This window comes from Trichoderma aggressivum, assembly GCF_033847375.1.
Source record: "Trichoderma aggressivum f. europaeum strain CBS 100526 chromosome Unknown scaffold_015, whole genome shotgun sequence".
NCBI classification, from domain to species: domain Eukaryota; kingdom Fungi; phylum Ascomycota; class Sordariomycetes; order Hypocreales; family Hypocreaceae; genus Trichoderma; species Trichoderma aggressivum.
The window spans coordinates 660,970-672,480 of NW_026946381.1; the positions used below are offsets into that span (position 1 = coordinate 660,970).

Genomic DNA, 11,511 nt, shown 5'->3' on the forward strand with positions numbered 1-11,511 from the left:
GGCCCCACAAGCCTTTTGCTTGCTCTATCACGATCATAGAGGCCAAAAATAATTGATAGCGCCTTGTAACACGAAAAAAAATCCATGTTACAAGTGCCAAGCAATGACCAGAAACCCCCGTGGCGCGCGTAGGTACTAATGTACAGTACCTTCCAGTACAGCCAGCGCTTGGTCAGGTTCAATGTTTTGTTTGGATTTGGATGCGGTGGCGAGAATCGGCGGGGTAAATGTTCTACCGCAAGGGGACCCAACGCATCTCTATGCCTGGTACACTGGCACAGCCCGTCTTGTCGCGTTGTACAACAACAAGACCGGATGGATTACGTGGTATCGGGTGTGAACTTATTTAGTAGTCGTAGTTGTTGTTGTTCAAAATGTTGAGATACCACCTTGCTACCTAGAGGTACATGCACATGCACGAGGTGCCATTGGATGTTGGAAGCGATCCATCCCATGCTGGGAATGCGCCATGTGCAGGTACCGGCAGTTTCAACTGTGTGCAACCATCCACCAATGAATCGTTCACCCAACAACAAAACTCAGCAATGTAACTACTAGGTACTTCTACTAAGTACCTACCACTGCCATACCTGTAATGGTGCATGGGTACCCCTGATTTTATTTGTACGGTAATACGAGTACTACACAAATACTACACCTACGGGTCCCGTTGTAAAGTGCTGCTACATGCGTGTAGTCACGGCGGTGACAAGAATCATGGCAGAATTATATACAAAATTGGCTGTTGGTGGCTCGAATAAACTAAAGTCTGTATAAATAAAAGGAGAAGTGCCTACGAACTGTATCTCATCTAGGTACCTACTAGGTTCAGGATTCTCTCAGCAAGTCCGTTGAACAAATGTGCGCTTCTGTGGTGGTTCTCGGCCAACCACCTTCGATATACCGTAGCTTTTGTTCAATGGATCCAAGGGACATCATGTGCCATCTTCTTCTAAAACTACGTACCCCAATGGTATACCGGCTTGCTTGAACATTCCAAGGATTTCATTGGCTATAGGGCATTCCTTCTGTATCAATCCTTTCAGTCTTTTTGCTGCCATGTATGATCTCAGGTGGAGATGTCAACATTACTTCTCGTGGGAAGAAGAGGGCCTTGGTAGAGCCAGACAGGTTGGCGTAGCATGTATTTGTAGGTAATACAGTTACGCTTTGGCCCCGGTGTTTGATATTCGACTCCTGGATCAATAATCTCGCCCTGTTGACAGATGCCCGAGGTAGATATCGTCCGATAGCACTGTTCTCTTTCGTGAATTCTTTAAACATTGGGGCATTGTTTGCAAAGATTCTTCAATAATAAAAGTTCCAAGTTCATCGTATAGGTTCCTTCTCTTGCCGGTACCCAACAAACATATCGACGGAGTGGGCTTTTCTTCTTGCTCTACACTTATCTAATATTGCCTAATACAAAGGCTATCGGCTATGATTTGCATTTTGCTTTCCTTTCATTGTAACAATTACGAAGCTCTTGAGATGGTATAGTTAATACCGCCAGAGTACATTTGTTGGGCAGACACACTGCAGTAAATGGGAATATAGATGACGGATGTATCTTGATCAGACTTGGGAAACCCTGTCTGCTGGATTTCTCAGGAACGTGTTTAGTGTTCACCATCTTGACAGAGAATCACAAATTTGGAACCAAGGGGTTCAAATTGAGATGTATCAATATATGCTCAAACTTTTGAAGCTCACATTGGCATGACCGTGACCAATAGCCATTGGAAAACACTGTAGTAAATACTGGACTGAGGCCAAAGTGAATGAAGCTCCGCATTTTCGTTTGCCTACACATCGGATGAGTTGATTCACTCCCACAAATATCCGTCCAGCCCACACGAACCAATTTACAATCAGGACCAAACGGAGTTTCAAATGCCCCAGAATCTATTTACTCTTGCATATAACTTCTCTAACCCCGAACTCTTCACCAGATCCATATCTTCTCTTCCATCCCCCCTTGGATACGCTTCTTTCCCTGGTCTGAACCGAGAGGTGAGTGTTGCAAATCCTTCTGCCATAAAATCTGTCTTCATGACCATTCAGGCCTCCAATGATCTATTTGCTGACCATATTCTCAGGTTCATGCGTGATTGACCATGTCCTACGCAATTATTAAAAACCCGTCAACGTTTCGACAGAGAGCATCCAATCAAAAGACATTCGATCAATTGTATCAAGACGGAGAATGGACTAGCGGCGCCAGCAGTTGGGGTCGCCGAGAGTTGTTCGCCGCCCGTGTGATTTCCTCAGGACCCTCTGACGATATCGAGTCATTGACAAGATCTTACCCTGATCCTAACAAGCGATTGAGCCAACCTTTGAATGGTTTTGTCCATGGTATGCCCAGTATGGATGAGTTGGGTCAGAAGTGGGATCCTGAGCTGGTTCGAGGAACCAATCCGGAGTGTCTGGGCCTTGTCTGGGCAGCTCTAGCAGAGTTCGTTCGACGAGAGAAGTTGTCCCGTCTTGTGGCCGCTCCTCCAGCTGCCAGTGGTTCCTCGGGGTCGAGGCCTACAAGGTTAGCAGCTGAAGTATCTCGCGAAAGGACCCAGGAGGTGCAGCGGATCACAGGAGAGTTTCGACGTTCTCGATCTTCTTCTCGATCTCCTTCCACTACGAGTGCTTCGTCAGGCTCCCTCTTTGGTTATGTCGAACCCACGTATATGCCTCTTTTAGAGGGTTCGACAATCCGCTTGGTCAGTTCACTCTGCGGATTACTGCTCATTTATGGCCAGAGTCGGGAAAGCACAAGACCACCGTTGATATGGCGGGCCGACAACTTGGTTTCCAGTTTCGTCGGCGGCGAACGGACAATCTCTGCTGCTGACGATGGCGGTATCCAGATGTGGGACACTGCCCGTCGAGTTTTCAGACAAGTCGCCTTGCTAGAGGCCAAGCGAACTTTGGAGTTTGTCGGCGGAAAGCCGTTCGTCACGGACGAAGTTCTGGCCCAGATGGTGGGCCAAGCATTGGCCTTGCATCGATCCAACAACCCTTTATACGTCGCAGCCAGTCCAGAGAGGTAAGTTCAAAATCCACAGCCAACAATACTCAATCCTACAACCAGGCTCGCCTTCTGTAGTTGATCTTTTATACTTACATTGGATGTTCTTATTAGGACAATAACAATCTTGGCCACGGCATATTTCATCAGGTTTTTCACGTTCGAGTTCCCTCAAGGGTATGATGCAAACTACGAAGGCCAAAACATGACAACTCCTGGCTGCCATCTGCTCGTTTATTCGTCAATGTGGCTAAACATCCAACATACAGCGGACAGAAAAAAATTTGTCCAGCATTTGTCGGCAATTATGGGTTGGGCTAATAGCCTGTAAATCGTGACGGAGAAATCCCCTGTGGAATTGGCTGGTGGATTGGTGTTTTAAGTTGTGCAACGCCGAGAAAATATAACTTGACTGCTGTTTAGCGGTACATTAATGCGGACTTAGCTATGCATCTTGACGAGAGGGCGCAGTTAGACTTCTGCCTACTATAAGTAATGTAGCAAGTAACGAATCCAATATCTTGCGATCTATAGTTGCACTGCCTACTTGAAAGCGCTGTACATGAGTTCACGTAGGCACTTCCCCTGTATTTACTCGGACCTTGAAGAGGCCAAAACAAAGCACTACGAGGTGCCATGCGGGATTTCTATCGCAAGTCTGATGTGAATATAGAAACTGGCGGTATCTTTGGTGTGGCCACTGACCAAGGCAGCCGAGTAATAGGCCAACCAAAAGGCGGATACTCCCTGCAAGAAGTACACGAATAACATTTATTTCCTACCTCCTATTTTCTATCAAAATGACTAAAAGTGTAAGTAAGATAGGGCTAGAGAGATCTTCAAGCAACGACACTGTAACTAGGTACTATATCCTCGCTGAGTGAAGAACTCCATTGATTCTACGGCGGCTGTTGGACTGAGGAATATTTCGATATGGAGAAGTTATTAGGAGATTTATATTCCTTGTGCCCGAAATCATCGCTTCATTCCAGTACATCTACACACCTCCAGCCATGAGGGCCTTGAGAGTATCTAAGTACAGGTAGGATGGCTCGTCTTCATGTTGCTTGGGTGTGGCCCCCTTGAGTTATTCAATACTCGTAAGAACCCCCGAAAGTCGGATCTTACAGCAGACAGCTGAGAGCTAAAAACTCAATGGATAAATTTACCCTCTTCTATTGCTCGTCTTTTTCCTTTTGCCTTTATTGCTTGTCGTTTTCCTTTTGTTTCCATTACCCGTGCTTTTCCTTTTGTTTCTATTGGAAGGATCTCCATTGGAAGGATCTCCATTGGAAGGATCTCCAAAGGAAGGATCTATGTTTGTTCGATCTATCAGAGCAGAAAGCCGATCGCGAAAGGTGAGAGCAGGCTCAACCGGGATCGTGAAAACCTGAATGGTGATGGGCTCCCAGGGTGGTGGAGCGACAGTAGGAGATATGAACATATCCAACAATGAAGACGGGAGCTCGGCCTTGAAGAGGTGCATGCATTCTGCAGATTCGGACGAGGTCAAGACGTACGACTAAATCATTTTCTTAGTCTATGCCATTTTAATTCTCTTCGCCATAGACGTACCGGATATACCGTCAACGTAGGTAGGAGTTCGGGTCTTTCACCTTCCACATGGCCCCACTTGCCTTGCGCGAGAGCAATCATCACTGCCGCGATATAAGGATCCTTCAATGGGTTTGCCGGGCGAATCTCTTTCAATTTATGACGGATTAATGCCTGCATAGGAAGGTTGCTAGAGCTGCATTTCCGAAGATGTACGGAGTGTTCTCGACGAGCTTCGAGCACTCCGTGATCGATATATGCAGCAACCGGATAGTGGTCTAACGGATCGACCCAGTCTCGGCGGAGCATATAACCGCAGTGAACGGACGCCAAAAAAGGATCATGCTTTATTGTAAAAGCAAAACTTTCCCTACCATCGATCAAGAATTAGTTGCTTTTCGACACGAGTAAGGTAGCTCTCAAGAACAATTCTGAAGGGCGAGTACAAACCCAGGTATGAATCCAAATGGGCCTTGCTCCCCCTCGATCATTTCACTAACGTAGTACTCGCGCTTGGAAAAGTCATGGTAATTCTCATAATAATCATTTATGAGAGATAGCCCAGCGCGTTTACCAGTATACTTTGGGGGGCCTGGTGGCGGCGCAGGAGATGACGGTTCGCTGAAGGAGATGCGTAGAAGCTCAAGTTGACGGTTGGTCCAGTGAAGTGGAGCGACAAGGATCCTTTCTCTGCAATAGCGACGGGCAATTCCGTAAAGGGACAAGGCATCTGGAGGAGATGAAGGCCATGGTGGTGGTGGTGGTGGTGGTGGTGGAGGTGGAGGTGGAGGGGCTGACGTATCGGTACCATCGACACTTTGCCGTGAGTTGGACATGTCCATATCGTGAGAGGTTCAGAAAATTGATGTGTTGATTCGGGCGTTTCGTGCCAAAGCCAACCGTGGAAGTTGTATGGTGGAAGGGTAGAACCGAATTGATGCTGATTGAAGTTGTAGTGGGGGTTTAGCGGTTAGTAATCAGTGCGCTTCACTGCAAGTACTGGGTGGGTTGACCTTAGTACCTGTAACCTTAGAGGTATAGTAGCAAGCGGGCTCTTAAAGTTGCAGGTACATTCCCTGTAAACGAATTACCCGACGTGCAATCACCAGCGGCTCTGCTTCGTGATGGCGTCTGGTGCCATTCCCGGCGAGCTTCCTTCTTCCTCGAGTGAATCATGTGATGAGAATGGATCGTGATTTACATTTCGCCAATCCAGGCCCTTGCCATGAGCGCATCCGTATTTTACCTGTCGGCCTTTTTCTTCAGATGCAACCACTGTGTAAGGCGCCATTGTTCGACTCATTCCCTTGCATTGTCTCAGTCGTCGGTTGGACAAAACCGTCGTCCTGCCAGCATAAATATACCTACCTTGGTACCTATATAATGGAAGGGAAATAGAACGTTTGGACCCGAGATGCTTACACAGGCGCTGCCATTTGACGTCGCCGTTATAATATGCCTCCTCTAGTTCAATAAATGGAGGTGGTATTTGAGAGGTACGGTGATTCACGAGAGTCTTTCAATATACACGCCAGCTTTCAAGCGTTCAGGCAGATGCCAAACTGGCCTGACATCTTCCTACTAGGAACACGGAATATGATAGAGCTCACCATCTAAATGGAGACCTCGATAGAATCCCCTCTCTGAGGAGGCCATGGTTGTCCTTGCGGCACTACTTTAATAATTTAATGCTATATAGTCTAAGAGCAAGCGCATATAGGCAATAGAAAGAGGAAAGTCATCACATAATCTTTATACAGGCATATCAGTAGCACGATCAAGTTTCTTGCGCTCTTTACAGCTAGAAAGTGTAATCGAGAACATCTGTCTTGGTGGCATGTTCCATCTTATTTTCTGCTTAACATTGACTGCGTGTCTACCCAAGTCTCGTTTCGTGTTGGATTTCTCTTCTATTTACATGTAGAGCGTTGCCAGGATATCGCTGTGAACAAGATAAGCTCATTGCCTGCCAAGGCCACATCTTTGAGCCCCCCGACTAAGCCGCAAGTCAATCTAGACAAATGGCTTCAAGACATCAGATCGTTCGAGCCTTAACCGCCCCAAGCTCCATCACATTGTGTAAAAGGTTGACACAATCTTACCCACCCGCCACCACACAGATCGCTCCGTAGCTCCTCGCCTCGGAGCGAACGGCGAACGGCAGAGCTACATCTGACCTAAACAACATCCCCGACCTAAATCCCATGGAAACCCAAACAGCAGGGCAACTATGAATGCGCAGTTGATTCCAACAGCGTCAATCATCACGTTAGAAAAGTGGCCTATGGATTTGGGCGCCCTTCGGCATGATGTGGCTTCATGTTCTCCATTGTAAGCATTACACCCGTTCTAAGCGGGCGGCTGCTTCTATTAGCAAGGTGAATGCTAGCACCGGCTAACCAGCCACCCAATCCATTTGACTTGTTTAGTTGTGCCTCTTATCTTCATAATGGCTAAACTTTGTTGAAGCCAAGCATTTTCTTGTGAAGCGGCTGCTTCGGCACTGTGTGGTGAGGTGGTGGAGGCCCAAGAGTGTGAGAATTGTTGCTTTCATATATAGAAGCTGAAAGAGCTCCTGTTCTTCTTCTCTTCTTTCACCTTTCCTCTACTCAAGGTTAACTTACAGTCACGTTTACACCGTTTTTAAAACTCCAACTCCCGAAACATCTTCAAAATGGCGCTTGGAGCCAATCTCACCAACACAGCTCTACGAGCGGCCTCTCTATTCTGCTATGTCATGACATGGATTTCCGCCATCATCGTCACCGGTATAGTGGGCAACTTCTTGGAGCGATTTTCGAACCGGGGCGTTGATATCGTGTACATGGAAGTCATTGTTTGTCTCTCTCGTTTCCCCAGCTTGTCATCCTTCCATCTAACATGAGTGCGCCAGGCTGTCATAACGATGGTTGTGTACCTCGTTGGAATGATTTTGCCATGCTTACCCAAGTACGGCGGCCATATGGCGCCCATGCATCTCATCTTCAGCTATCTTTGGCTCACGGCGTTCATCTTTGCCGCTCAAGATTGGAGCCACCATCGGTGCAGAAATTCGATTCCTCGATCTGGGCTCTGTGGCCGAAAGCATGCCATTGAAGCATTCAACTTTCTTGCCTTGTAAGTGAATGAAACTTGACCCCTTCTTCTCTCTGGATTATCTTTTCTAACACGGCTAGCTTCTTCATCTTGTGCAACCTCATCATTGAAGGGTTCCTCTTCAGAGCTCACAGACGAACCGACACTGGCACCACCGGCACTCACCATGTTACCAAAGAGCGACCAGCTTCTGGTGTTTCTGGAGTGTCTGGAGAAACTGGCACCACTGCACCACCGCCGCCTGCTGCGGCACCGGTCAACAACGGCACCACTGCTGTCTAATCTATGACAGAGTTGAATGGAATTTGAGGCCTCTCTAGTTTTGATACCCACGTGTGTGAGAGGCACGAGTGTTTGTTTTCCTCTTCTTTCCAGTCTGGAGATACCACGAAGACAGAGATTGGCTCTTCAAGTTTCCAAGAAACAAGCAAAAAACTAATGCTTCGTCGAGAGCACCTGAACCGTAATTTCTCGTCAAGCTATATCACTTCCATTGTTTAATCTAATCGGCACATTGATAGTGTAACTCAACAACAATTAATAATACGTAGTGAGTAATTTGAAAATAAATAAAACAAAAACTTGGTATCATCATCATCGGGTGCATGAAAAGTTGGCGGCAGTGCGGTCATGTCATGTCAGAACTCTGACGTTTTGACATGTGCAGCTTGACAGGACTAGCTGCAGCTCATCCGGAAGCTCAGCTCCAGCCATCTCTCACTTCCCACACAGTAAATAGAGCAACTGTGTGTAGCTCAAGAGTCTTAAGGTTGTAGGCCAAGCCCAGTCTGGCTACTCTGCAGGCTCTTCAAGACGCTTCTTGATGCGCCCTCCGAAACTGCCGGGCTTGCTCTGAGCTGACAGCAATGGCGCACAGTTTGATCCAAAGCGCCATTGACGTGATGTTTACCGTCGCCTCACCTGAAGATACCCAGAGTTTGGATTTTCCACTTGTTGCGGGCGGGCGGTTTAGTGGAAAAAAGTTCCTTCGCCTATTGACTCTGATCCCTGGGTACATGTAGTCGGCCGACAGAATTCACTGATGAAACGAGCGCAGTGAGATTTGGAGAAAAGGTTGTCCAGACGGAGAGAATGATTTGCGGCATCCCGCCTCTCAGTCTGTCTCTGTCCGAGTCCAAGTTCTCAGAATCTGTTACTTGATAGCGCTGGACTGCAAATTCATCTCTAGTGTACCGAGCTTGCCGTTGTCTCAGAACCAGTAGGGAATTGTTCAACTAACCCCATCACCTGATCTGCTCGATCCATTTCCGGAGAAGCTATCACGAGGTTGAAGAGCTTGAGCTTCGTGGCTAACCGCTAAGGTTATTTAGGGCGCCATGCCACAACGGGTAGGTTCGCTCATTAGTCACTCTTTGCCTAAACACCATCCATCCATCGCACGGCAAAGAAGCCACCGTTGTTCAGTAAAAGCATGGTGGCGTGTGTCCGCCATCAGCTATTGGTCACAGCCGGATCATGGAGCTGTGCGCAAGATGCAGCTCCATCACCCTCGGCGCTCTGAGGCAAGACTTGCCTGCCCGCCTGGCGTCTCGATCGGGGTCCAAGCAGGGCATGGTGTTGCGTGAAGATGGCTCTACCCTGGCCCGGTCGGCAACAGATTGCCGATTGTGTGCCCTTATTCAAGAGGCCCTCTTGAGCAGCCTCCAAAGCTCCGTCAGCGAGGGTGGTCCACAAGCGACGCTTTCATTAGCTCCGGACGCCGTCGTTCTCGAGCCAAAATCAGACTCCCAGGGATCGACATTTCCTGACCCTCCAACCGGGGGCTCGCATCTGACGGGGTTCAATGTCACTGCAACCGAGTCAACCACTGGACAGCTGCTGCAGGCCAAGGTCCGGCTCTACACAGACGGGAAACGTATGTGGGCTTACTGCCAGATGTTGAGCATGGTTGACTTACAGCTATAGATAGACAAAGGCCCGCATTGCCGCCATGATATTGTAGGCAGGCCACAGCTACAAGGGCCAGCGTGTGATGAAGCATTTTCGTTGCTCGGGAGATGGGTAGAGGCATGTAAAAGGGACCATGCGTGCTGCTGCGAAACACTCTCTGGGAGCGTCATTGACGAATCCCAGCTTCCTCAACTACCAAGTAGAGTCATTCATATTTCTGGGAGCAGCGTCAGACTGCTGCCATCAGGAGGCCGACGTGGAAGATATGCGTCTTTGAGCCATTGCTGGGGCTCTTCTGGGAGGCCGCCCTTGAAGACAACTCAGGCTAACCTCCAGAAGCATCTTCAAGACATTCCCTGGGCTTCGATTCCAAAGACGTTTCAAGACGCGATAACCGTTGCTCGCAGTATAGGTCTCGCTTATGTCTGGATCGATTCGCTCTGCATTGTGCAAGATGACCATCAGGACTGGTTGAAAGAATCAAAGCGCATGGGCTCTATATACGAGCAGGCTGAAGTCACTATCGCTGCTTCTCATACCCCGGGCTGCTGGGAAGGATTCTTCTTCCCTCGCCATCCACCGCCTCCCTCCGTAGAGATTCCTAGCTTTTTCTCTCAGGGTAGTGATGTATCTGATGCATCCAGGATACAAGTTTTCGCAACTGTCCGGCGGGATACTGCGGCCAACACCTTTCCAGAATTTGGCACACTCAACAGCCGCGCCTGGGCCACTCAGGAATGGCTCCTGTCAAGGCGCATAGTTTTCTTCACCAAGGGAACTATCATCTGGTCGTGCAAAGCCATCACACAGCGCGAGACTGGTGAGAGATGCTATAGTATATCACGGAATACACGCTGGAAGAACATCATAGAGCAGTACAGCGATCGCCAGTTGACCTATGCAACGGACAGGCTGATTGCGCTCGAGGGCCTGCGGATGGAGCTGGGAAAGAAGATTGCGTGTGAATATGCCTTTGGTGTCTGGAAGGAATCTCTTCCCAACCAATTTCTTTGGCAAGTGACCAGGATAATAGACGGAGCAGCCATTTCGGATCCTCTCAAGTTGCCGACCTGGACATGGGCACATGTTCCATGCGGCGTGCGATTTCTAGCCATTGACAGAGCCAAAAATTTGTGTGGCTCCATTGCTTTGGAAGACGACAACCCGAGGCGAATGAGTCTCCAAGCACGAGCGAAACGCATCTCGGCTGTCTCAACAGTCTTGGGCCCTAAGCAAGGGGATGTCGTTACCGAGGCCATCTACGCGGATATCAGCACATCTCATGCCAAGCTGACCAGCTCCATGGCCAAATTCATACCGTCCCAAGATGGCTCTCCCATCGGATGGACCGTCTTCGATCTCGCCTCAGAAGATGTCACCTCTGGAGAAGTCCTGGCCGTCGCTCTCATGGGAAGCATTAGCCGGCGAGACGAGGAAGCCGAGCGGCGCCTTGGGAAGACGGTCTCAAAGAAGCTTCGACACTATTGGGTGCTGATGATACGACGAAGGAGTGATGGCAGATATTATAGAATAGGAGTAGGGAAGACGTATGGGCAACAGTGGTGGCAAGACGCCGCTGTTGGGACTTTTGATTTGGTGTAGATGATTTCAGTAAGGCAGAATGTGGTGCTGATGCAGGCTATTCATTTCATTACCTCCAAGGTTCAATTTCTACGTATGAATGGATGATTTACTGGAGAATCAACCTGAAAAGTGGAAATATCTAGATTCACATGTTCTTGAACAGGCTGATGTAATCAATCTGCGTATCTGCGTCATTGATGGAACTCTGCAACATCGTGGAGCTTCTTTGCCCACTGCAAAAAGACCCCGCCATGAAGCTGCGGTCGCTGCAAGCTCAGGGGGTTGAAAAAGGTTGATGCCTTGCGGCCTCACCGGCAGCCGCGCCCGCTGATTGGCCGGCG

At 48.6% G+C, this 11,511-nt stretch overlaps 4 protein-coding genes across 4 annotated transcripts; 3 read left to right on the top strand and 1 right to left on the bottom strand.

The window, feature by feature from the left end:
• Positions 1 to 2,117: 2,117 nt before the first annotated feature.
• Positions 2,118 to 3,047, top strand: Triagg1_4803 (uncharacterized protein; the record flags this gene model as incomplete). Its single annotated transcript, XM_062899247.1, has 1 exon — positions 2,118 to 3,047. One exon carries the CDS (start codon positions 2,118 to 2,120, stop codon positions 3,045 to 3,047), a length of 930 nt encoding a protein of 309 aa, XP_062756383.1.
• Positions 3,048 to 4,022: 975 nt separating this feature from the next.
• On the bottom strand, positions 4,023 to 5,421 carry Triagg1_4804 (uncharacterized protein; the record flags this gene model as incomplete). The annotated part of the gene is made up of 4 exons (XM_062899248.1): positions 4,023 to 4,057; positions 4,262 to 4,547; positions 4,601 to 4,949; positions 5,030 to 5,421. The coding sequence occupies 4 exons, from the start codon at positions 5,419 to 5,421 to the stop codon at positions 4,023 to 4,025; spliced, it is 1,062 nt and encodes a 353-aa protein (XP_062756384.1).
• Positions 5,422 to 7,253: 1,832 nt separating this feature from the next.
• Positions 7,254 to 7,957, top strand: Triagg1_4805 (uncharacterized protein; the record flags this gene model as incomplete). Its single annotated transcript, XM_062899249.1, has 3 exons — positions 7,254 to 7,415; positions 7,473 to 7,696; positions 7,756 to 7,957. 3 exons carry the CDS (start codon positions 7,254 to 7,256, stop codon positions 7,955 to 7,957), a joined length of 588 nt encoding a protein of 195 aa, XP_062756385.1.
• Positions 7,958 to 9,151: 1,194 nt separating this feature from the next.
• On the top strand, positions 9,152 to 11,188 carry Triagg1_4806 (uncharacterized protein; the record flags this gene model as incomplete). The annotated part of the gene is made up of 2 exons (XM_062899250.1): positions 9,152 to 9,551; positions 9,834 to 11,188. The coding sequence occupies 2 exons, from the start codon at positions 9,152 to 9,154 to the stop codon at positions 11,186 to 11,188; spliced, it is 1,755 nt and encodes a 584-aa protein (XP_062756386.1).
• Between the last annotated feature and the right edge of the window lie 323 nt (positions 11,189 to 11,511).